General features: G+C 35.4%; 1 protein-coding gene across 3 annotated transcripts in view; it reads right to left on the reverse strand.

Moving 5' to 3' along the window:
* LOC150095211 (uncharacterized) overlaps window positions 1-27,137 on the reverse strand; it is an 84,492-nt gene that overhangs the window by 4,746 nt on the left and 52,609 nt on the right. For 2 of the 3 annotated variants that reach the window (XM_090410482.1, XM_090410481.1), the window contains exons 7-8: window positions 25,301-25,415; window positions 5,802-6,016 (exon numbers count right to left, since the gene is read on the reverse strand). In XM_090410482.1, the coding sequence (XP_090266608.1) occupies window positions 5,802-6,016; window positions 25,301-25,415 (330 nt within the window). The remainder of the gene's footprint in view (window positions 1-5,801; window positions 6,017-25,300; window positions 25,416-27,137) is intronic. The other variant, XM_090410483.1, reaches the window with a different exon arrangement.

Consider the following 27,137-nt stretch of genomic DNA (forward strand, 5'->3'; position numbering starts at 1 on the left):
AGAGTGAAGTGAGGTGGGCACTGAAACAGCTATCCAGTAAGAAAGCACCAGGAGGAGATGGAATACCTATTGAGCTACTCAAATTTTAACTGCCTCTTCTCAATTGGGAGAAGTGGCAGTTAAAATTTTAACAGCTCTATGTCAGCGAATTTGGATCACAACTAAATGGCCTAGGGAATGGAAAAAATCAGATTATATACCTTTATTGAAGAAAGGCAATGCAAAAGAATGCAAAAATTACAGAACTGTAGCACTGATTTCTCATGCAAGTAAGTCTTACTTAAGATCATTCAGAAAAGACCGGAACCATTCAAGAGAAATGCCAGATGAACAGACAGGATTTTGAAAAGGCAGAGGAACAAGAGATCAAATCGCCAATGTGAGATGGATAATAGAAAGAGCACAGGTATATCAAAAGAATGTCTACCTTTTAAAAGAAGGTTTAAAATGGTGTTGAGACAACAACGTTATCCCAAAATTTCTTTGTCTCAAACAACATTTTAAAACAAAAAAAGCTAATATTATTTACCATAAAACTTCATTCACCCTTCTCCGGGAAAGAAGCCATACGAGAGCCTTCCTCAGCCAAATAGACTCTCCATGCTATGATTTATTCACAGACATCTCTAATAACCTTGACGTAGATACCTGGCAACTTTTAGATAATATGATTTACAACAGTTATGCCAAAACCTTCAGTTCCAGCAAGAAGATGCAAATTGATAAATTCAACTTGCTATATGATAATTACATTAACTCTAAACCGTCTCTACCAGATAACCAAGTGATAATGAACCTATCTAAACACATTTTAACAAAACCTGAGATCTCAATTCTCAAAAAAGGATTCAATTTTGCCTTAAAACCTACTGCTATTCCTAAAATAGATCTGCAACTTAGAAAAAGCCATCTCATTGCTACCACACCCAACAGCTAATGACGTACGATTAAAAACAGCATAATCCTCTCTGCTCCATCAAGATCTCCTAACACCAACTCTAACCAAACGGAAAGAAGAACACTACTCAAATTAAAGAATAATAAAGACATCATCATCATACTTAAAGCAGACAAAGGCAATAATACTGTTATCTTGAATACAAAAGATTACGAAGAAAAAATTAACAATCTATTATCAGACATGTCTGTCTATGACGTTCTCAGTACAGATCCTACACAAAAAACCATAACAACACCAATGAATTGTTACGTAGAATGACAAAGTGGCCTATGGACTTAATAAGAAAGCTAAAATCCATGCACCCGTTGACTCCAAGATTGTATGGTGTTCCTAAAATACATAAAGAAGGTACATCATTACGTCCAATAGTTGATGGAATCTATTCTCCAACTTACCAATTGTCTAAATATCTAGCCAAGATTTTACAACAGCACATCCACAACTCGAATACTTATATCAAAAACTCACAACATTTTATTGAAAAATTAAAAACATCCCTATCTCTCAAGATGATATGCTAACAAGCCTTGACGTTACATCTAAGTTGACCAACATTCCAGTTGTGGAATTCATCAACATCTTAGACAACTTGTTCCCAAGAAACATCACCACATTGTTCAATCATTGTTTAACTTTGAACTATTTCGCTTGGCAAAAAACCGTCTACAAACAACTTACCGGATTAGCCATGAGTAGCCCCCTCTCTCCTTCTTGTGCTGACTTATTTATAGAAGACCTAGAAGATAAATCTTATCTCAAATTATCCCTAAACCTAAAACTTGGTACAGATATGTAGATGACATCTTTATCATTTGGAATCATAAGAAAGAAAAACTAATGGATTATCTCAACCAAATCAATAGTTTCCGCCATACCATCAAATTCACATCAGAAATTGAAAAAGATGAAAAACTTCCATTCCTAGACATCCTAATAAAGAAACAAACCAATAACAGTATCAACCTTCTTGTGTATAGAAAACTTACGAATACTGGATGTTACCTCCATTTCAACGCGTCACATCATATATCCCAGAAACTTAGCATCATCCATATGCTTAAGAAAAGAGCTATACAGTACACCACAGACCAAGATGACTTACAAGAAGAATTAACTACAATATCCAGAGAGCTATCCTTAAATGGTTATCCTAAAAGACTCTGCAACAAGATTCTCTTTTCAGATATATCACAAAGACAATGTGATGACACCCAATACATCAGTACTATAACTATTCCATTTGTCAGCAGCATTCCCCAAAAAAATTGGCTATCCTTCTAAAACCACACAATATTAGAATAGCATTCAAGCCGGTCAATACTATTCAGAAATTGTTAAGATCACCGAAAGACCCTCATCCATTCTACAAGTACTCTGGAGTATATTAAAGGGATAAAAATCCTATGTTGTTATACAGCCAGTAAGTGAAACTCAAGATCGAGAACTACGATCTATGAGTTTCAATGCCGAAAAACTATCGGCGAAGGCAATTCGAAGCAAAGGTGGAGCAAGCTCCCTCACTATTTTTGATATTCTCTCATAGTGACCTCTCCTCATAATGTAATGACAGTATTACATCTCCTAGGAGCTGTGTTTTACATTATGAGAGAATATCAAAAAAAGTGAGGGATCTTGCTCCACCTTTGCTCCGAAAAACTATTGCCTTCGCCAATAGTTTTTCGGCATTGAAACTCATAGATCGTAGTTCTCGATCTTGAGTTTCACTTACTGGCTATATAACAACATAGGATTTTTATCCCTTTAATATCTATTAAGTTGCCAGAAAACTAGCCGTTTGGCTTTTCATTTTAATTACTCTGGAGTATATAATATACCTTGTTCCTGTGGTGTTAATTACATTGGTCAGACCCTTAGAAGCTTCAAAACAAGACAGGAGCACATAGGCTATGTTAGAAACAACAGACAAGATATCTCAGGCCTGTCTTCCCACTTTGCCTCTACTAACCATCTTATTGAGTGGGATAAGAGTCATATGCCCTATATAGAAGAGAACTACCATTCTAGAACCTTCAAGGAATGCTGCTATGGTCACCTGTTCAACAGGAAATCTAAATAAGAATCAAGGTCTAATCCTACCGGAAATTTGGAAAACTTTAATTAGATCATTAAACATCAAAGAAATGTCTCGTAACAAATAAATCATGTGCCCAAGACACGCGCATTGTCTCGCACTGTACTAATTTTGTATGAATTAGAACCGTCAGTTAAAACCTAGTCTGTTAACTTCATATCGCTTACCAATTGTATCCCTGAAGATACAATTTACCGATAGCAAAAATCGGTAAAACTAGTAGGATAATAAATATTACTCACTTGACTAACATTCCTAAAATGTGTTATAGTTTCTTATACAAGTAGTCAAGAAAGAAAATCACACAATGTCTACCTTTGTTTCCTTGACTATAGCAAGGCCTTTGACTCTGTAGATCATGGAGTACCAGAGCATTTCATTATCCTTCTGAGGAATCTTTATTATGAACAAGAAGCTACTGTCCGAACAGATCTTGGAGAAACTCAGTATTTCACAATAGGTAAAGGGGTGCAACAAGGATGTATTTTATCTCTGTATCTGTTTAACTTGTGCAGTGAATACATTTTAAGAATGGCAAGGCTAGAGGACTCTCTAGTTGGAATTAAAATTGGTGGAAGAAATACTAATAATTTGAGGTATGCAGATGATACCACCTTGCTAGCAGAATGTAAAGAAGATTTGAAGGAACTTATTATGAAAGTTAAAGAAGAAAGTGCTAAATATGGTCTTAAACTTAACCTCAAAAAGATAAAAGTTATGGCAACATATGAACTTAATGATTTTGAGATAGATGGGGAGAAAATGGAAGCAGTTAACAACTTTGTGCTCCTAGGATCCTGAATTGATCAAGATGGTTATTGTACTGAAGAAGTTAGAAGAAGATTATTACTCGGAAAGACAGATGACAAATTTAAGCAAGATCTTTAAAGATAAAGATATTAGCCTCCTTGCAACAAAAATCAGAATCGTGAAAGCAAATGGTATTCCCTGTGGTACTGTATGGATGTGAAAGTTGGACCCTGAGAAAAAGTGAACGAAGGAAGATAGATGGATTTGAATTATGGGTTTGGAGATGCTTACTAAGAATACCACGGACTGCAAAGCAAAGCAAACCAATAAATCAGTGATAGACAGAATAAAGCCAGATTGCTCCCTCGAAGCTATGATCATGAAGCAAAAATTGTCATACTTCGGACATATTATGTGAGTAAATGACAGTCTGGAGAAGATGATGCTTGCTAAAGTTGATGGAAGCAGGAGAAGAGGAAGACCAAGAATTAGATGGGTGGATGGAGTTAAAGAAGGAATGTGCTTGGAAATTTTGAAAGATATGGCAAGGGACAGATCTGAATGGAGGATGTATGTTCATGGAATCACCAGGAGTTGAAAATGACTCGACGGAACATAACAACAACAAAGTGTTATTCTATAGTTATGGATAGCCCACAGGTTTCACTATATATTAAAAAAAATTATAACTGATCTGATTATATACACTTTAGGACAGTGTGAAGTATCCTGTGTTAACCACAGTTACATAATTCGGCAATGCTTTGAGGAAAATCTTTAATATTTTAAGAGTGTGTCACATAATAAAATATTTCCAAAATAGTGAAAATGTTTCTAGACTAATTATAATATCAGGAGAAATCAGCATATTTGAAATCTGTTTTGAAAGTTTTTGATATGCAAAGGAGAATTACAAAGGCTTAAAGGGCTAGAAACAAGGCTAAGGATAGACATTTTGCCAGTTTATAAGTAGAACCTACCAGTTTATGCATAAGACTTCTTGCATAAACTAGAACAACATGGCTTGATTTGTAAAGAACGTGAGCAACATCAAACCCAATTTTGCTAGCAGTATAATAAGGGGTGTTCTGTAGGTCCTGTCAATTCTATAGAAATCCGAAAGTAGCAAATTTTTGCAGAAACTGCATAATCATATCCTTTAGCAAAAAACAGACCCTACAATATGTTAGTGGGTAGCCTGAGATGTTGGCAGTTGTCCTCTTATTGTCAAGAATAGAGCTAAAATGGTGTTCTGCTCCCTCAATAATTGTGGGATGTAAAAAAAAGTAATGTCAGAAAATTCAATAGAAAAGGATGCTGCAAATCCAGAGGTGAGAGAAGCAATATGTTGCTCAATGAATACTAATAGCTTTTGGCTTTACATAACTGATTTCAGAAGAGTTCAGTTAGCATAAAAGGTATATATATGCATAGAGCTTGTTTAGACTGAATTATCCATTTTTAATTATCAATAAACAGGAATTACTTGCACTTTCTCCCACATATTTTAGAAAGATTATTCTCTAAGCCCATAACTTTTTTAGCCATTAATCTTTCTTGTCCATCAGAACATGCATACAATTCTTCTCACATCAAAACTCTGAAGACTTTAAAAACAAGACTTCTAATGTTCTCTAATCTTCTGACATTTTAATAAGTTTGATTGTAGTCTTTCTTTTCAATATGCTGTTGGATATTCTGAAATTATTCAGAAAGAATTTCTTCCACACATCATCAAATTATTTAACTTTGTTTAATGCAGAATACTTCACATTCCAAAAAAGCTTCAATATCAGATCAAAGAAAAACAAAACAACAAATTCTATGTCACCTACTCTTGCTTAGAAATTAAGAGCACTGATACATACATAAATATATATATATATTTACATCATGTTCTTACATGTAACTGTTTTAAAAATAAAAGTTGTATATCAATCTTAACACTTATGTATTCTTCAAATTATAATAATATTAGATTCTTTACTTGAAAACTACCTTAAGGAATCCACCATTCTAGTAGCAATTCTAGAACGGCGGTAACTTGGTGATGTCCATATTTTGCTGATTCCACACAACGCTTTCACAGGCTCAGAGCTGGAGCACCACAACCCTAAAACAGAATTTTCCCTATGCTTTTCAACATCTGGTTCTTTTGATACACCTATGCTTGTCACCGAACTTATTTTAGTTTCCACCACTACACGATATGCCTAAAAGATAAAAAAAATACTAAATTCAATTAAAAAAAATCATCTTAATACACATGCTGGCCACTGAATTAGAAACTTTTATTTAATGTTGTGTTGGACCTCATTACAGCACATGTGGTTTGGCATAGATTCCACAAGGTGTTGGATTGCATTTACATCTACAACACATGAAGCATTCACCAGAGATTCCTTTAACTGGCTCAGATTTGCTTCTGGATCTGTTTTTCTAATATGCCCCATACATTCTCAACGGGGTTCAGATCTGGGCTTTGTGGTGGCCAGGGAAGATGATGGAAGTCTCTGTTATGCTCAATGAACCACTGCTGAACAATTCTCGTGCAATGGATAGTAGCACTGTCATCAAAAACAATCATCACCTGCTGATAAAAAGTCAACATTGCAGGAATGGCTTGATAGGCAAAATGTTCAGATATTCTTTGGAGGATACCCAACCTTCCAGAAATATTAGGGGATCCATTCCATACCAACAGAACATGCAATGTCATGACACTACCTCCAGAACCTTGAGTTGTGTTTACAAGACAAGCTGGATTCTTGCTTCATGGGGCTCCTGCCATGACTTTTTTCCAGTCACGGTGTACCTGACATCACTGTGGATGAACTTTCGACACACTGAAGGTTTTGTCTGTACAAGCCTTCTCAGAAGACACTGATCTTGTTTCTGAAACTCTCCTAGGACTACAGTTACACCTCCGAGACAAGCAATGTGGGCTATTTTTCTACTGCTTAAACACTCGGATATCTCACCTTTTGAGAAACCAGTTGGCTGTGCTGTTTTCAAAATCGTGACTCCAGCCAAAAGGCCACCGATAATAAGCTCTTTATTGAATTTCAAAAGATCCCTTTTTTCCCCATTGTGATCAGCATTATTGATGATTACTGACCCATAGCATTCTTAAATAGTTGCTTAGAACACATGGGGACACATGTGACTAAGTATTTTGCATAGATGACGTCATGTTTATATACATCTGCATAAAGTCAGCAGCCAACATGTGTATGACTTATGGTACATAATACTTGACAACAAATTATATTCTTGTTTCTATACATATTTTATCCTAGCATATGCAAACAATAAAACTTTAGTAGCAAAGTAAATTTATGACTTTTTTTTTTTTTTAAATAACGAGGGCAGCTGACTTCACTACATACTGCCATCATATGCTGCTTTAAAGAGATACAGAGGACAACTACAAATTAAAAGACTGAATAAATTTATAAACTTGAAGTTTTTATTGCTGCCAAAAAAGTCTCTTTGTTTTGAAAATCATTTTAAAGGTTAAAAAAAAGTTTGAAATGCATAGATGAGAACAGAATATGCATAGTATTTATAGAGAAATCAAAGCTAACTCATAGTTGGGAATAACATACCAACTAGAGCCTCTGTAGCACAGTTGGTATAGATGAAGCCCTTTGGTTGGAAAAACCTGGATTCGATTCCCATCCATGACGCGAGGAACCTTTATCTGTCTCTTTCGACTAGAGGTGGGTTAGCTGGTCTCATAAGGAGGTGGAGGGTTTTTACACCCACAAACTTGGGTTTTTCATCCCTCGGAACAGGCAAACCGGCCCACGAACACATAGATCTACAGTCATAAAATACATACTTAATCCACCATTAGGAGGGCTCAACCAGTCCTAAGGGACAGTGGAGAAATGGAACCCCATACAAATAAATAAAAACATACCAACTTTAGCTGTATAGTCCATGGACAATAACATTTCTTATCAGATAACAAATAAGACACATTGACCATAATATACATATGTGACAGAGAAGCAAAAGTAAGAAAAGAGAGTGAAAGAGGGAGGATAAGGACAAAATTTTTTTATGGATATTTTATAATGAGAAATGCTAGCTGACAGTGTGACAAAATTGTGTTTCCCAGAAGGTGTAAAGATGTTAGTGAGGTTTAAAGGAAGCACAGAGGGAAAAGTGAGAGAGAAGTCTGTTTTGGCAAGAATGAATGACCCAGTACGTGACAAGCCTGGTATGTGAGAAGTAATGATGAAACAAACAAAAAATAAGGGTCAGATAATAAAAATTGTTAGGTTTGCAGTGGCAGTACAATAAGTACTGGCAATATGATTATACTGCTAGTACAACAGCAGTATACGATTGCAAATGAAAATCAGTCAATACCCAGTTGTGCAGGAAGAATGGAGTGCAATTTGTGGAGTGAATGTCATGGATGGAAGGACATATATATGAGTGATGGAATGCACTTGAATGGATTTGGAGTTAGATGTTTGAAGAAAATGTAGTTGAATAAGAGACTGAAAGTGCAACAAGTGTATATGTATAGATATCCTTGAAGTCAGTGAGCAATATGTGGTATAAGTCTGGTTGTGTGCTCAAGGACATTGCAGTTTATGTAATGATGCCCAAAGCATGATTCAGTAAATAATGGGGATAAGTTTTTGACACTGGTTAGTTAAACATGACCAGAAGTTACACACATTAGCAAGACTTAGTCGATGGAAGATAATACAGAGATAAAATATAAATGGTATAGAATATTATGCAAGGAATCAGTCAATGTTTTCTTCTGGATTTGCCACTGAATCTCCAAGGTTTAGTACTCGTTTTCAAACTCTTTCATTTTTTCTTGAATAATGCTTGTGTTTTTGAGTATACAGTTTCACTTCTGAAAGCTGTTCAACTTTGATTTGTTTCAAAACATTCTTACATCCACTTCTTTTCAATATGGTATTCAATTTTATTCTGCTCAAAACTAAATGGTAATCGCTTCCAATTTCAAATCCTCTGTATACTCTTGTGTTCTGAACCAGTGAGAAAACATCACTATCAATAATAGCATAGTCAATGAGATTTTTCTTATTTTTTTGCATCTTCTCTCCATGAGAATTTGAGCATATTTTTATGTTGAAACATGGTGTTAATAATAGCTCATGTCCTGAACAGAAATCCAGTAGGTACCGTTATTATTAACTTTGTTCTTTTTCTCCAAATTTTTCCCAAACATGTCTCTATGTCTGGTAATCATTTCCTGCTCTGTGGTTTAGATCTCCAACAAGGACCAACTTTTTTATTCAGCTGCATTTTCAGTGCTGCAAAACATTCCTACACTTCTTTAATCACAAAATATTGTCTCATGTATTACGAGAATGTGGATCTGACCAGGCTGTTTAAGTCTTAGCTTTCCTAAGGGAATGGAAAGAAGGAAAAATAGTTCTGTTACATAAGGGAGACTAACACAGAGGTAGCAAATCACGGACTGATCAGTATCTTGGGAGTGGTCATTAAGATACAGAAGTTGGTCAAGTCAGGATGCAGGAATGAATGGATAAGAATATAGTATTCTAGGTGGTGGGGAGAGGGAGAGACAAAGAAACATGGTTTTTTTGAAGGGTTGGTCATGTCTTAGTAATTTACTCACTTTTTATAATAAAGTGAACAGATTAGTTGGATAAAGGAAATGGGTACATGATGATAGCTGGACACTGTAAAGACATTTGTCAGGATACAGTGTGGGACTTGGTTCCATATATCAGAGCAAATGGAGATGGATAAGAGAATAGCTGATGGACATACAAATAGTATTTAAATCAGAAGGCAGGCAGGTGATAGGTTACAGGGCTCTATATTTCATTGCTAGTATTTAATTTGTACATCAATGATAAAGAGGAAATATCCAGTTGCTTGTTGATGATGTAAAACTGGGTAGAGCACTTAATAAAGGCGATATAAAGATCCTTCATGATGATTTAAATAGGCTGGCAGTATGGGCAAAGGATAATGGCTATCTGTTTAATGTGACAAAATATAAGATTATGTACTCTGGGATGAAAAATTTACAAACTATGTGTACTATATTTATTGAACTGAATGCATGATACTGATGATGTTTAGAGGGCATACTGCAAAAATGGCCAAATAACTCATAGGATAACTTGAATATTGCTAACCTTCTCTTTGATTTATAAATAGGAAGTACAATGTTGTTCAATAGTGGATTGCTGGCTGTTTCTGTAGTAGAGTCTAAAAGCCCCCTATTAGTAGGTAGCCACATCTGCCCTAGTTAGTTCTGATCCTGTTGATTGATGACCAAATCTTCTTAGGAAGAGCAAAACCTGGCTGCAAAGCACAGGGATCTTCTACCAGGAAGCTGTTTGTTGGGAGAGTGTTGGACCCTCTCCACATGTTAGGTATTAATGGCAGGGCAGCCGAAGAGAGTTCGTCCATGGACCAGAAAAGCTTTCAAGAATTTAGATGAAGACTAGGAGGATTTATGAAAGTCTGGTGCAGGGGCAGGAGTAGGTTGCTCACTGCTTTACTTAATTCTTTAATCGAGGCTTGTCTTCTCCATATGTTTGCTGGAGCAATGTTAGATAGGACAGGTAGCCAGGGATAGAGGGGTGCTTCTCACTAATTGTGCGCATGGTAGAGTTTATCTGGGTGTCTATAATGTTAGTGTGTGCACTTCTTTCCCAGACAGGGGCACAATATTCTGCTGCAGAGAATGTGAGGGCTAGTGCAGAAGACCTTAGGACTTCTGCACAAAATTAACAATGGTATTGTTAATTTTGTCCATTGAGTGTATGAAAACAAATAATAGTAAACAAAGTAAACACATAAATAAATAAAAATAAAAAAAAACTGCAAGGATCAAAGCTAGAAAGAATAGAACTTTGACCATTATCTTGCTTTGATCCTTGCAGTTTTTTTTTTATTTTTTTTTTTTTATTTATGTGTTTACTTTGTTTACTATTATTTGTTTTCATACACTCAATGGACAAAATTAACAATATCATTGTTAATTTTGTGCAGAAGTCCTAAGGTCTTCTGCACTAGCCCTCACATTCTCTGCAGCAGAATATTGAGAGGTTCATACAACTGACAACATATTCATCACATTGAATATGATGAATATGTTTATAATTGCCTCTGGATTAACCTGATAAAATCCTCTTACTAACTTAAACCTCTCTATCATATCACCTCTTTACCAACTGTTCACGATATTCTGCAATCCACATTCCTTCAACCTCTCCCTCCACATAGCAAACATTCCAAAGCTTTGATCACTTGTCTCTGGACCCTCTCCAATGTTTCTACATCATAACGAAAAACCAAGTAACCAAATCTGAGCACAATAGTCCAAGCGTGATTTGATCAGTGCTTTATACAGTGGCATAACCACCACTTTATCCCCATGTTAGTGGACTTCTTATCAGAGCAGCACTTGCAATATGCCTTCTAAACCCAGCATACTGTCAACCATCACCACCATCACCAGATATTGAATCTCATTCCCATCCTGCAGTACAGTGCCATCAATGTAGTACACAGCCTTATATTTTTGCATTCCAAAATGAAACACCTAGAACTTATTAATAACAAAATTACACACCACTGATTTGTCTAAGTCAAAAGTCTAATCAAATATTTCTGAACAGAATTAACATCAATCTGTTACCTGTCAAGACTCCAACAGTATCATATCTTATATTTCTGTCTTCTAAGGTACTTGCTGAGATTAGCTCTGCTAACACATTCCTGGATGCTAACAATGTCAAGTTCTTAATATGATATTGCTACTGATGCCATCTGTTCATTACCCCTAACCTTTCTCAGGACTCCCATATCTGTGATCTCTAGTCTTTGGGCAAGTGCTTTTTTTTTCTAACCCAGCTCTCAGATCTATAAGTTAAAATTGGTTTGAACATTGTCTTGTATAAGCAAATTTAGTGTTTTGACTAATTTCCCTCTTATTCCATATAAATTTACTCGGTTCACTTCCTACCACACCAACTTTGTTGATTCTGTTGTATATTTCCATATTTAATTTACCATTTTTACTAAAAATTGGGACTAGGTAGCTTAGATGCTTTATTTGTTCTATAAGTTCTCCATTTACAATGCAGTTAATATTTAATGTTTCTGCCTATTCTCATTGTCTTTGTCTTGTTATTGCTGACCTTCATACCATATCTACTACAACAGTTATTCAATTTAGTCAGGGAATTTCGCAAACTTGTAGCAGATTTATTTAGAAGTATAACATCATCTGCATAAAGCAAAGAGCTGACATTAACATCTCCAATTTTGATATCAGGTTTAATACCACTTTCCTTCATAATGTGATCCATATAGATAATGAATAACAGAGGGGATAAAGTACATACTTGTCTGACACCAGATTTAACATTAAACCACCTTCCTGTACTTCCTTCAATTCTAACTGCTGACTTACAACTCTAATAAAGAGTAAGTATTGCTTGATATAATGTCCCATTGACACCATATAACTGTAGCGTTTTGAATAGCTTCTCTCTTGGCACCTTGTCATATGCCTTTTCCAGATCGACAAAACTTAAATACAGATGCATTTTTGAAAATTATGGAGACAACTACCATGTTTGAATAAAAACTTTAGTTTAATATAACTAAAATCTACATTCAATTATAACCTCATAAATACAACATTATAACCTCAATGCCAACTTTAAACCACCCACTACACTTAAAACCACATTCAGCTCCTCTAAGGATCCTCTCCTCCCATTAGCACATCCTGGAGTCTATTGCATCTGCTACACCTGTAACTTACCGTACATTGGTGAAACAGGACGGACAATCCCTATATGCAAGAAAGGACACATTATACACATTAAATATAACCATTATGGTGAAGCAGGCCTCTCAGATCACGCGCTCAACACCTTACATCAAATCAACTGGAAAAGCACCCACTCTTTATACCACAAAAACCTGGTATGAAAGGAAATTTAAGGAAGCCTGTGAAATCCTGATAAACCACCCAAATATCAACAACAAAGATGGCATGAAAATTCCATGGATCTGGATGGCACACATTCAGCCCACCTAATATATAAGATCCAGCATAAGTCAGGACTCTAGTCAATCTTCAACTAGTATTAGAAACCATTCCATATACCAACTGGCTGGAATGTACATATATAATCATGATGTTCATATATGTATATAGATAGATACATAGACTTGTTGTTGCACCCAATGTATGTCTACAACCAACAGATAACACTAATAATAGGACTCTAGTGTTGATGTATAATTTTTTTTTTTTTCCCCACTAGAGGTCAGGCCAACAATTGTTGTAGCGGTTGGTCAGTAACTTTAACAAACCAGTTTGATTGTAGTGTAGCTTGTTTTCTGTGTATAGTTGTATGCTCCAGAAGATGACCTTGACATAAAGGTCGAAAGCCGAATGTAGATTTTAGTTATATTAAACTAAAGTTTTTATTCAAACATGGTAGTTATCTCCATAATTTTCAAAAATGCATTTAAATCACCGTGTAAGCTTAAAAGAAAGGATTAAATACAGATCTTTGTTATATTCCCATGATTTCTCAACTATCTGAAGTAAAGTGAAAATTTGATCCTGACAACCTTTTGGCCTGAATCCAGCTTGTTCTTCACCAATCTTGTCTTCCACAATCCTTCTCAACCGTTTCTAAAGTATACTTGCATAAATCATACCAGGAACACTCAGTAGAGAAATACCTCTGTAATTCTCAGATTCAGTTTTATTTCCCTTTTTATATATGGGTACTATGAGAGCTCTATTCCAATCATCTGGAATTCATCCCTCTGTCCAGGCCTTCTGAACTATGCAGTGCAGCCACTGTAAGTCTTTTATACCTCCATACTTAAGCATTTTTAGTCGAATATCATCTACTCCTGCTGCCTTTCCACATTTCAGGCTTTTTCTACTTCAATTTGTTTATTAATTATCTTGAAAATGGTAAAACAATAACCGGAGAATATTATTTCGATCTTTTAACCAGACTAAACAAAAAAATTCATGAGAAAAGATCTGGTTTGCAGAAGAAAAAAAATCATCTTTCATCAGGACAATGCACCTGCCCACAAATGTGTTTTGGCAATGGGAAAATTAAGAGATCTGCACTATGAATTGCTGGAACATCCAGCCTATTCCCCAGATTTCACTCCCTCTGACTTCTATCTCTTTCCAAAACTAAAACTCTTCCTCACTGGTCAGCGTTTTTCTTCGAATCAAGAGGTGATTGTAGCTGTAGAGGGGTATTTTGCAGATCTTACTGAGAACCACTACAGGGAAGGGATAATGGCTCTGGAGCATCGCTGGAATAAATGTATTAGTCTTAAGGGAGATTATGTTGAAAAATAAAAATAATTTTGAAATTATAAATTCGATTTTTCATTGTTAGGCTGAGAACTTTTCAGACCACCCTCATATAAATACCATTTTAATATTATGATTTTGTCTTGCTTGTGCACTGCTGATCAGAAGAACTAGTATAATTATAATTAATAATCTTGTAATATATAAATAATGGAAGATCAATGGTCAATTTACAAATTTGAGTTCACCTACTAATTTTGCTGAAGTAATTAATTTTGTACATTGCTATAGCACCAGCTTCATTATAGTGAAATTTGGTGGGGAAAGTATTTTCCTCACCAATTTACAGCTCAGTACTCACTACCTCAAAAGACAAGTCATTCCCGTCATGCACCACACTATGAGAGAAAAATATAGCTCTCATCAGTTTTTTTTGGCCGCATAATTAAAGGATGGTGTAAAAGCATGTGTAAGTCTTTAATAAACACCCTGTATTTATACATTTGTCTCTTAAGGTGAACTTGTAAGTACCAAAAGAACTGTTTGTTATAGTGAATTTCATTTAGAATAGTGATGATATGGAGACTTTCCATAGTTTGTTAACAACTCCATTCATGGTAGTGACATTCATTAGTCAAGTTAAGGAAACCTGAAACATATTAAAAATTTCTAAAAGTAAATATAGTATCTCATTTATGAGGATGACATTATTATTATTAAAGCATTTAATCCATTGCAAAATTCAGATTCTAAGAAGATACTTGCTGTAACATGAATGATGTGTTAGCAGGCCTATTCTCTCAATGTTGAAAGAGCTCAATTTTAGGTGAGATGAATTTCATCATTTGGTGTGAAACCATCATCTCACTTATTGGAGGCTTGAAGTGGTTTGAAAATATTTCTATGTTTGGTCTCTAAAGCATGGTTTCTTGATTATGCAAAAAATAAATGAGTAAATAAAAATATAAAAAAGAATAAAAACCTAGCCCACACATGGCATGGTACTAATGTACTATACATTTACAAACTTTTGTGGGTGGGAGCTACAGAAAATAAGTTGTTTATAAGTGTTACATTACTGTAATAAAATCATTTCAAGATCAAAGCTAGTGTTAAATCTGTAATCTGTCGTCGGCTGTGTTATTGTTATATCCTTACTTTCATATAATGTTATTCGTAAGTTGTAAGTTCAATCTTATTATACATTAATTTACTGTCTCTAGAATCTATCCTTTTGCTTACTCAAAACTTTGTACAATCAAAGCCCTACTGGCTACTCTATTGTTATGTCGCTATCTCTCTATATTATATCTTATTCTACCTCTATAATAACTCTCCTTCTAATCTATTGTCGTGCTCCTGAAATACTAATCCAGATTTATTTCCTCTTCGGATATTGGCAAAATTTATATTTCGCTGCGCCAGCCAATATCCTATAACAGAAGAGACTCTTGTTCAGGGAAATAATTCAAAATTTAAAAGGATACACACAATAATTTATCTCATGCTAGCGTTGTGCAGATTCAGTTAGCAGTCATAGACCGAATCTCACTTAAACAATTATATCTAAATTCCTTCCCGCCAAAAAAGTTCAATTTCATAAGTGGTGGTTTGAATTCGTAATCAGGCATAACTCAGGTATAAGGTACAAAGCATGTTTATTGGAAAAACATAAAACATTTTACAGTTATTTAAGTTTAAATACTCAATGGATCAAAATTCACTCTAAGTTAAGGGTTATACTAAATCACAATGAATCAGAGCAAATTAAATCCTTCAATTATGAAAGGATTAGGTTTAAGCATAATACTACTACTATATAACTCCTTTCACAAATTTCTCACAGAATACTTATTGAACACTTTCATTAATACTCTATCAATGATTACCTTAATTCTAAATTTCATTTAAGCAAGTCTAGCCATTCACAAATCACTGCCTATTTAACAACTCTTCTTTGTTCCACAAGGGCTTAATTAATTCAGTCAAATTCTCACTAAAAGTTCTCTACTAGTGTCCTTTAGTTACAACACACACAAATTTCTTGTTCTTCTAAACAAATTTTTAACATAGAACGAAAACTCTTACATTACCGGATCCTTTCAGATTTCATGCTGTCATCTCATGTAGGTCTGGATTACCGTACTGCATATTCTTCGGCTGTCTTTGCGCCTGGCAATGTACTACGCTTTTTCTTCTAATCGTTTCCGACTGTTGCATGCTGTCTACCGCTCCGCAGGAAACTTTCTCTAATGGGACATCCTGCTAAGGCTCGATTCCACATGGGCCGTCATATCGCAATCAGCTCTGCTTGAAATTCTTCAAGCATTCTCAAGAAAAGAACCTGCCATCCGTCATTACTGTAGAAGACCCACCGCCCTCTCAAGAATCCTCCGACCAACTGCCCCTAAAACTCGAATCCAGCACTCCAAGATCAAAAGGTCAAAAAAGCCCCCTTAAAATGGCGTGCTTTGTCTTTTATTCACCCTATTCGGGCGCCCTCTATTCAATCCGGTTTTCACCCACGAACCCCATCGTTCATGCCCCTTGGGTGATCCTACACTCTCGCTAACCTGTCCGGTTACATTATTCTAGGTAGGCGCTCTGACGTCATATTTCCGCGTAGGTATAACCTCCATTTCTACGCTCGACTCGTACCGATTATACGCGATTATTCTGGATTACTATTATAAACTTTTCTCGGAATTTCGCTAAGTACTAGACAGCTTACTTGGGAATTACAAATAACCTAACAATAACTCTGACTATATCGCACACATGGACTATACATTATTACAAGACATAAAACAACACTTTATAATTATTAGCCGATGAGCAGATATCTCCTTAATAAGTAGTAGTTTGTCATGTTAAATCCTGAATAAAGAATTTACTTGTAAAGCTCTGTATTCAGGATCTAACACTAGATAACTGGGAGGAGACCTGTGCATATCCAATACCCCACCCTCTTGTGGTAAGACCTATTAGGTGTCAACTTAATTTCTGAACAAACAATAAAGGTATGGAGAACTGATTCAATAAAATTGTGTTCTATATTGGTTGACATTGCATATACATGATGGTGACAATAGAAATCGAGATTATTGGAAGCAACACCCTGTTTTTTTCATTTAGGCAGACTGTGAAAAGTCAGCTAGTGGAATAATCTTTACCTCAGAGAACGGAAACTAGATACTAACAACATAAAGCAGCATTACGGAAATAACTGGAACTAGAATAGGAATTACAGAAATATCACATCAATGTAATTGGTGTTGCTGAAATCGACAAGTTCAAAAGCACTGTAGTCTTTCTAAATGTTACCCATACTTGGTTATTTACTTGGTGACTAGGGATTGAGGAAAGGAGGGAGTAGCTGTAGTATTTAAACAAACATGAAGAAAACTCATGAATGGTAGCCAATTTCAACTTGAGTGATCAGAATAAAAAAAAATAAATAAATAAATAAACGGCTAGATTTCTGTTCACAAAAACTAGTCATTACCAACATAATCCCAACAGAAAAATTGTACAAATTCATGAAAAAGTGATACATAAATTATGCTATTGTTGACTGTTGTCCTCAGGATGGTTTAAGGTAATTAAAAAAGGTTACAGGAAGGTGTTTGGAAAGAATATGGAAAATAAATATTACAAAGGTTGCAAAATGTTTTGGAGGCTATTTAGAAATGGAGGGAAGAGTACCACAAAGGAATCATAATCAAAGGGAATATTAAAACTGAAGATAAGGTCTTGATATTGTGAGTAATTATTTTGAAAAATTAATATGTAGCAAATGATAGAAAACATTCAGAAGGAATGCAGCCAGAAATATATGTATATATATCAATATTTTAGGTTAAAAAACCATACAAAACCTGAAATGTAGAAAAGCAGCTGGAGTAGATGACGTTTGATATAAAATGCTGAAATATGGAGGCATAAAAGTTTTAGTGGCTACATATAATCCAGGATCGGTTAAAAGTTGGAATCCTAGATGAACAGAGTAGAGCTCCCATTGTATCAATTTATGGAAAAAAAACAAAAAGAGGAAATACTTTCCTTACTAAGTAGCTTCTTCTGAGGAAAGATTTAGAAAAACTGTCAAAGAAAAAAGTGATAAAACTAGATTTAGGCCAAATAGCATTTGCTATTTCATCTACTAGATGAAATAGCAAATTCTATTTCATTGATCATTGATTTTGAAAATAATGTAATAAGGTATTGAAGTAAAAACACTGCTAAAACATTAAATCTGTATGATAAACAGTTGTGATTCTTGAAATTTATATAAGTTGTAAATCAGCATTTACACTGGGTGTAAAACAGGGTTGTACAGTACCATCATTAAAGAAAACAGTATTAAACCTAAAATTCAAATTAAATGATATTAACACCTCAACTGGCCAGGACATTGAGGTAATTCTACGTTCAGATAATTCTGGATATGAATCTGTAACACCTATTGAATAACATGGATAAGAAGTGCAAGTTGTCTCACTATTTCATCCACCTCGGCTAGTAGAGAGGTTAAAGCAGTGTTTCTCAATGTGGGGTGTATGCCCCACATTGAGAAAATGATGTTGCATTCGTCACCTCATCATTGATTACTCAAAACACTCGCCATAGTTCCCCTGATGATAAGTGGAAGAGTAGGATATCTAAGAAGGATAAATGGTTTCCTTTTTTCTATGTCCATAGTGAAATTAATTTGTGCATGTAGATTGTTATGTTTGCTAGAAAGGTAGGTAATGTATCTTCATTGTGGGGCCAGACCACGTCATCTATATAACGTACCTAAAACAAAGGCTGAGGATGTATGGATGAGAAAAGGATGAAGTTCTTTTATAATTATCTTCTAAATGTTTCAAATAGAAGTTTGCGAGATTGGGAGAGAGTGGACTCCCCATGGTGGATCCTTCAATTTGTCTGCAGATTCTATTTTAACACAGAAAATAACTAGAGTGAATACAAAATCAAATACTTTCATTATATCCAGTGGAAAGGGCTTGATAAGATAAATGCTGTAGTCTTACTCTTTCTGGCATCTACTAAGTTCTTTGTGATTATCAGCTTTCTTAATTCAGACAAACGATGTTCAGTGGAGAAAAGAATACAAAACACCAGTCTTATATCCTCAATAGGAAATCTGAGAAATCTGGCCTAGCACAACATGGAATAGATACAGACCATAATATCCTATGTTCTGAAATTCACTTACTCCATTGTTGTTGCTATAAGTCAGAACGTTTATTTAAATAAGTGCTGAAGACTTACTTCATTATATGAACTTGAATTGGAACAACTGCCTCTCACTATCAAAGATATTAGAATCTTATTCTAATCACACAACATTAAAGGCTTTTTAAGTAACAATACAGGTAATAACTAATAATTCACTGCTTCTTCAGTTACCCCTTTGAGTTGTTTTATGTATAGCATCATGACATTTCACTGTTTCAAATTAATACATTGTTCATGTTCAACTTTGTATTCAACTACCTTTTGCCACTAATGATGACCTGTAATTTTCAGGTTGAAATATATAGCTTTTGAATAAATATTATTCACTCTTTTTCCTGTGTTAACATGTGAATTTCAGAAATGCCAACCATGTTTAAAGAAGCCTCAGAAATTCCCATATCCCCACACAATGTAATAAAAACCAAGGTTATTGGTCTGCTTTCCTCAAAAATGTAACAAACAACTGGAACTGGGTTATGACACGAATCATACCACAGAACGTGACAGCAATAACTAAATAACTGTTGTATTAATTACTGTACACACATGTTCCAATGTGTATACAGTAATTAATACAAACAGTTTTTTTTTTCTGGTCATTTTGTTTGTATGCACTAGTTTTAAATTTCTGATATCTGCTTTGTGCAATTAATTTTTTCCAGTCTTTTATACAAATATTGTATCCTTGATGATGTAAGTCTGACTCAAGAAACTTGTCAGTTTATATCGTTTAGTTTAATAAACTTGTTTTATGTTTAGAAATGTGGTCTCAATACCAGAAATTTAATAACTGATATTAAGTTTATTTCTTTATACAGGTGATGTTATCCTCTTAAAAGCTGAAAATCTTCACGAGTTTTAAGCCACATTAAATAATTGCTGTGGCAAATCTGGTATTAAAAAAAAACAGATACAGAAAAGAAAACATAGAGTGCATTCTCGATAGTGAAATATATAGAATGAGTTTATACTTTTAAATATTTAGGCACAATTTTTCAGTAAAGATAGCAAAGGGATGCTTAAGGGTCAAAGCTGTATAACTGAGAGGAGACCTCCACATAGCCTTTAAAGGAATGAGAAGAACCGACCAGGGCTTCCGACCTAATGTCCAATCCTCGCCTTCTCGTGGTGCACCCTGTTGGGTATCTACCTGGATACGGAACGAACGAGAATGGGCTGACAATTTGGGATTTAGCCAACCAAATTGTATTCTTATTGGCTTAAACCAAAATACAAAATGATGGTATAACATGACAAAATTGCATGCAGGCTGGGGCGTCACACGGTTAAATAAGGCACCCGTTGTTTTCAGCAGGGAACCTGGATGAACAGCGAAAAGTCAGCTACTGGAACAAATATGAAAACACACCCCAACTCAACATCACCAGAGTTAAAGATCAGTACCATGCCAGCCTGGCTGTCCGAGTGGTTAACGTGCCCGCTCTCCAGCCAAGAGGCTGCGGGTTTGAATCTCGCCATGGGCATAGATGTTTGCGATTGTCTGTGGAAATACCAGTGGCGGTAGTAGATGTCGTTAGTGGATTGTGAGTGATGAAGGCAGAGTTGTAGAGTACATGCCCTCCCTAGATGAGTCTTTGGACTGCCTGGAGGTGACTAATAATAATAAGAAGAAGTCTGAATGACAAAGAAATGGAGCTAGCTGAGGAATTAGATACCAGATCGACATAATAGGGGTGACTGAAACAAAAAAGACAAACACTGGTGACATCTTTCTGAGCAATAAATACAAAATGCTATATTCAGGCAATGACAATCAAGGAAAAGAAGGAGTAGCCATAGTATTCAACACTAAATACGAGGCTAATCTTCTTGAATGGCAGGCAGTCTCAAGTAGAGTGATGTTGGCAAATATCAGAATGGGGAACTGGACAATGAGACTTATTTGTGCCTATGGCCCCACAGAAGGTTCTACTAAGGTAGAAGTGGAGGAATTTTTTGAAGCTTTAGAGAAAGCAACTGACACAATGAAAAAGGAAAAGTTTTTCCTTGTTGGGGATCTAAATAGCAGAGTAGGAAATGATTGTCAGACATACAAAAATATTTTGGGAAAATTTGGAGAAAAGAGCAAAGCTAATAATAATGGCAAATATCTGTTGGATTTCTGCTCAGGACATGGACTGGTTCTTACTAACACAATGTTGCAACATAAAAATGTGCACAAATTCACATGGAGAGAAGAAGCAAAGAATAAGAAAAGTCTCATTGACTATGTTATTGTTGATATTGATATTTTCTCATTTCTGCAGGACACCAGAGGAATTGAAATTGGAAGTGATCATTACTTAGTCTTGAACAGTTAAAATTGAATTTCATATTGAAAAGAATAACATGTAAGAAAGTTTTAAAGCGAATAAAAGTTGAGCAGCTCTCAGATGTGAATTGGAGAGTAAAATACAGAAAGATTATTGAACAAAAAATGAAAGAGTTTGAGAACAGGTACCAAACCTTAAAGAAAACCCTGATTGATTCAGCCAGAGAGGCATATGGTGAGGTTATCTGCAAGGATAGAAAAATCAGAACTCCATGATGGACAAGGAAGTTAAAGAGGCAGTAAAGGAAAAGAAGAAAGCATATCAAAAGTTCCTGACAAATAAGTCAGCTTGTGCTCTTAGAGAATACAGAGACCAATGTAAGAAAGCTAAACACTGTGTAAAACTGGCTAAACAAAAGTCATGGGAGGACTTTGGCAAGAACATAGAAAATAAATATATAAATATCAAGAAGGTGGTAAGACATTCTGGAGGTTGTTGAAGAGGCTTGGAAATGGAGGAAAGAATGCTGTAAAAAGAGTCAGAGATGATAAAGGTGATATGAAAACAGGAGAAAAAAAGATATCCTCGAAGTATGGAGTCATTACTTCGAAAAATTGCTAAATGAAACAAGCAGTGATAGCACAGTGGTAAAAAACACTCAGCAGGCATACATTCAGGAATACATATCCATACTTGAAGTAGAAAAAGCCATCAAAGGCTTGAAATGTGGAATGGCAGCAGGAGTAGATGATATTTAACCAGAAATGCTGAAGTATGGTGGTAGAAAAGTCTTACAGTGGCTACATTGCATAGTTCAGAAGGCCTTGACAGAGGGACGAATTCCCAATGATTGGAGTAGAGGTAAGATTTATGCAAGTATACTTGAGAAACGGTTGAGAAGAATTGTGGAAGAAATGCTTGGGGAAGAACAAGCTGAATTCTGGCCAAATAGAGGCTGTCAAGATCAGATCTTCACTTTATGACAAATAGTTGAGAAATCATTAAGATATAACAAAGATCTGTATTTAAGTTTTGTCGATCTGGAAAAGGCATATGACAAGTTGCCAAAAGAGAAGTATTCAATACGCTACAGTTAAATGATGTCAATGGGGAATTATATCAAGCAATACTTAGTCATTATTTTAGTTGTAATTCAGCAGTTAGAATTGAAGGAAGTACAGGAGGATGGTTTAATGTTAAATCTGGTGTGAGACAAGGATGTACACTATCCTCTCTGTTACTCATTATCTATACGGATCACATTACGAAGGAATGTGGTATTAAACATGATATCAAAATAAATTGGAGAAGTTAATGTCAGTTCTTTGCTTTATGCAGACGATGTTATACTTCTAAATAAATCTGCTACAAGTCTGCAAGATTCCCTGACTAAATTGAATAACTGTTGTAATAGATATGGTATGAAGGTCAGCAATAAAAAGACAAAGATAATGAAAACAGGTAGAATCGTTGAAAATGTCAACTGCGTTGTGAACGGAGAACCTATGGAACAAGTAAAACATTTCAGCTACTTAGGCACGATTTTTGGTGAAGATGGTAAATTAAATACGGAAATAGACAACAGAATCAACAAATCTGGTATGGTAGGAATTCAACTGAGTAAATTCATATGGAATAAGAGAGAAATTAGTCGGAACACTAAATTAGCTGTATACAAGACAGTGTTCAAACCAGTTTTAACTTATAGATCTGAGAGCTGGGTCAGAATTAAAATACTTGACCAAAAACTAGAGACCGCAGATATGAGTCCTGAGAAAGATTAGAGGCGTAAACATCAATTGCAATATCATATTAAAAATGAGGGTAGTAGGATAGAACCTGACATTGTCAGCATTCAGGAATGCGTTAGCAGAGCTAATTTCAGGTGGTATGGTCACTTAAACAGAATGGGCAATGAAATATTAGCAAAACAAGTGTTCTCTGCCAGGTTGGCAGGAAAACGACCCAGAGGAAGACCAAGATAATGGTGAATTAATACGGTACAAAGTGTCTTAGATGACAGAAATATAAGATCTGATAATGTTGGAGCCTTGACAAGTAACAGACTGATTTAGAGAAAATTGTAGATAGGAAGTTAGTAATGATGTAAATTTTTCATGTAGTACTATCATATCCTGTACACTCCTTGAGGGTACAAGGCAGGAATTTGATGATGAGATAGCAAAGTATATACAGAAATGGATAACAGAATAAACAAATTAGATATGGTGGGAAGCTATCTGAACATACATGAAATAAGAGATATATCAGCCAAACTAGCAATATGCAAGTGGGATAGTTCCAATTTGTTTTAACCTACATACTGGAGTGTTGGATTATATGCCAAACCATATTTAAAATCTTCTTCTTTGAGTGCCGTCTCCTATCGGAGGTCGGCGAGCACCTTGGTAAATTTTGAGCAATTCTCAGCTATTCTGAGCAGTCTCTCAGAGTTCATACCAGTCCACTGTCTGATATCTGCCAGCCAAGATTTTCTTCGTCTTCCTTGTCCTCTTCTTCCATTTATCTTCCCTTTTATAATCAGTTGAAGTATCTGATATTTTTCATTACGAAGTAGGTGACCAAGATATGCAGTTTTCCTTCTTTTTATGGTATCTAAAAGTTCACGTGATTTCCCCATTTGTTCCAGTACTTCCTGATTGGACGTTTTTGCTGTCCGTGGGATTTTTAACATTCGTCTGTATAACCACATCTCAAAGGCTTGAAGACTTTTTTAAATAAAATAAAGTAAAGTTAAATAAAATAATTTTCATATTTAAAATAAAGATATTAAAAGTTGTTGACATTAATTTTAAAATGTGTAAGCAGAACAATCTAAGATGATATAGTCAAATAACAGAATAAGAGATGAAAGGTTAGCAAAAGTATTGGAGAAAAAAGATATGATCAAATCGGAGACCTTTTAAATACTAAACCAATTTGGAAACAAAGTTGTCATGATATAGTAATTGTGTGAGATTGTTATAATACTTGTTATACAACAACATCTTTCTTACTGAAGGTACGAAGTGGTATGCAATTCCATGTGGCTTAAGTAGAAGGATGTGATGGCTTATCTGCTAACTGCAGCACTAATTAATGTGCAATAATAAGCTTTGCAAATTTTCTCTAAGTAGACATAAACCATCTGGTTACAATGTGGAACATACAGAACTGCAGTTCTTTTTAAAATATCAAACCTGGCACTTACAAAGTGGAAGAACAGCCAATATCCTGCTTGATGAATACAGGAATTATATCCATTATCTAACTGCAGATGTTCTGGGGCAGACCAGTCATTGATACACTCACTGGATCCAATGGAAAAACATCCCTCCCTATTATACAGAAGCAGATACACATCTAATAGTCTAGAATGGATGGGATGAGCAAGATCCAACCTTGTACAAATGCTGCCTATGATTGCCTTCCTGCTGGTGTGCCTGAGTGCACATTTTTGTGCTTTAGAAGACTAATATGCCTTTGTGACCAAGGCAAAATATTGGTTTAATAATTTAACAACTAAATGAAGTTGTTAATTTCCTCTTCTAAACAACAACATGACATATATATGAATTACATAAGAGAAATTATATATTATATAGGATTATACTGGTTTTACTCTACTCTACCTGGATGATACTTTCAGCTACAAGGCATCCAGTTATTTTCTTGTCACGTGATATAAACATAATATAGGCTGCATCAGACTGTTTAGAAAAATTACCAACAGGGAATCCCAAGTCCCTAAATAAAATTAAGAAAAAATTCTCAAAAATCATCTAAATTTATAAAAAGAAGAAAAGAAACAAGTTTTAAAACTGTGATTTAGCAATGTATGAAATTAATGATAAAAACATAAGAAAATGAAAAAAAAAAAATTACTATGGTATGTTACATAACTTTTGTTTTTCTTTGGTAATAATTTGGTTGTAGCACTAAAACAATTAGATGCTATGCTGAAAAATCTCCCAATTAAATTCAGTCAAGATTAAGGTTTGTGCCTGTATTCACAGTGCATTTATGAAGTAGTAAAAATAAAAGTTCCCGAGTTAGTCATTCTCTGGCATGGGCTAGAGAGTTTTCCTGGAAACTCGGGTTTTTCGTCCCGTAAACTCAAGAAAATCGACCGTCGAACCCATGCTATTTTCAGACATTAAAAATATTGTGTTAGGGTTAGAGACTACGAGATGGCGGCACTAGCTTGATGCCTTCTGCACTGTGTACTGATGAATCAGTGATAGCCCTGGGCCAGCTATCTCTCTGATTGGCTATTAAAAATTCACTTTCCACTTTACTAATATCTGTAGCATTAACACTAACATAATGACATTCATCATCACTTATAATCATCCAGACCAGACATCCTACTTTTGACAAAAGCCCAAATAGCATCTGCATCCACTACTGTCTAAACTTCACAATTCCTTTCTCCACAAGAGTAGCATCTGTGTCCTTGTGAGATCAGACACTGCATGCCAGAGAGTGGCTAATTTAGAATCCCATGCTTTTGACCTCCTCTGGCTCAAGGTTTCTTGTCTCACCTATCATCTGCTACATTTACCGTTCTCCAACATCTGACAACTACTCACACCTCTTCACATTCCACTCCATAAAACTCGACCATCTGCAATCCAGGCATCCAAATAGTAAAGTCATTTTACTAGGCAACCTCAATGTTCATAATTCCAACTTGCTCCTCTTTTCCAACACCACTGACCAAACTGGATGTGAGGCAGAAATCTCTGCCATAAGCAATGACCTAAAGCAAATTGTTCATCTGCCTACAGAAATTCCTGATAAATTCTCTTCATTCACCCGATATTTTGGATCTGTTTTTAACTTCTTCCACATTTCCTTCCAAATATACAATAGAGGTGATCTTCCCTCTTGACAGCTTAGACAACTATCTTATGTAAGAGTCCTCTCACAGAATGCCTTTCCTCAAGCCATGACCGATCTCACATCCTCTGGAACTACAAAGGTGGAAATGGGATGACTTCCAGAATGTTCCTCCCTTCCATTGTCTGATTCTATGAAGAATCAGACAATGATCCTTACCAGACTGAAGGCCTTCATCCCCATTCTACTAAGAATACTTGTCTGCTCTCCAAGTGCTGGTTCAACAGAAAGTGTATCAGAGAGGTAGGGAAAAAAAAAAAAAATTCAGCTCATCATATGTGCTTCGAATCAGGAACTCCAGTTTCAACCTATACTAAATCATGCAACAAAAAACACTGATCAGCAGATCTAAATTTGACTTCATAAAAAAAAAAGAAAAAAAAAAGTGCCTCCTGACCAAACAAAAGATGTGCCTTCTGGTCCCTTGCTAAGACCATTGGACACAACGTCTGCTCACTTGCATTTCCACCTCTCTCTCTCATCCTGATGGCACCACTGTTACTTCATCCAAAGATAAAGCTGACCTCCTAGCATCACTCTTTTCCTCAAACTCTTGCACAAGTGAAA

Source organism: Typopeltis vanoorti, chromosome 20 (assembly GCF_054136105.1).
Source record: "Typopeltis vanoorti isolate ZY-2024b chromosome 20, IOZ_Tvanoo_1.0, whole genome shotgun sequence".
NCBI lineage: Eukaryota > Metazoa > Arthropoda > Arachnida > Uropygi > Thelyphonidae > Typopeltis > Typopeltis vanoorti.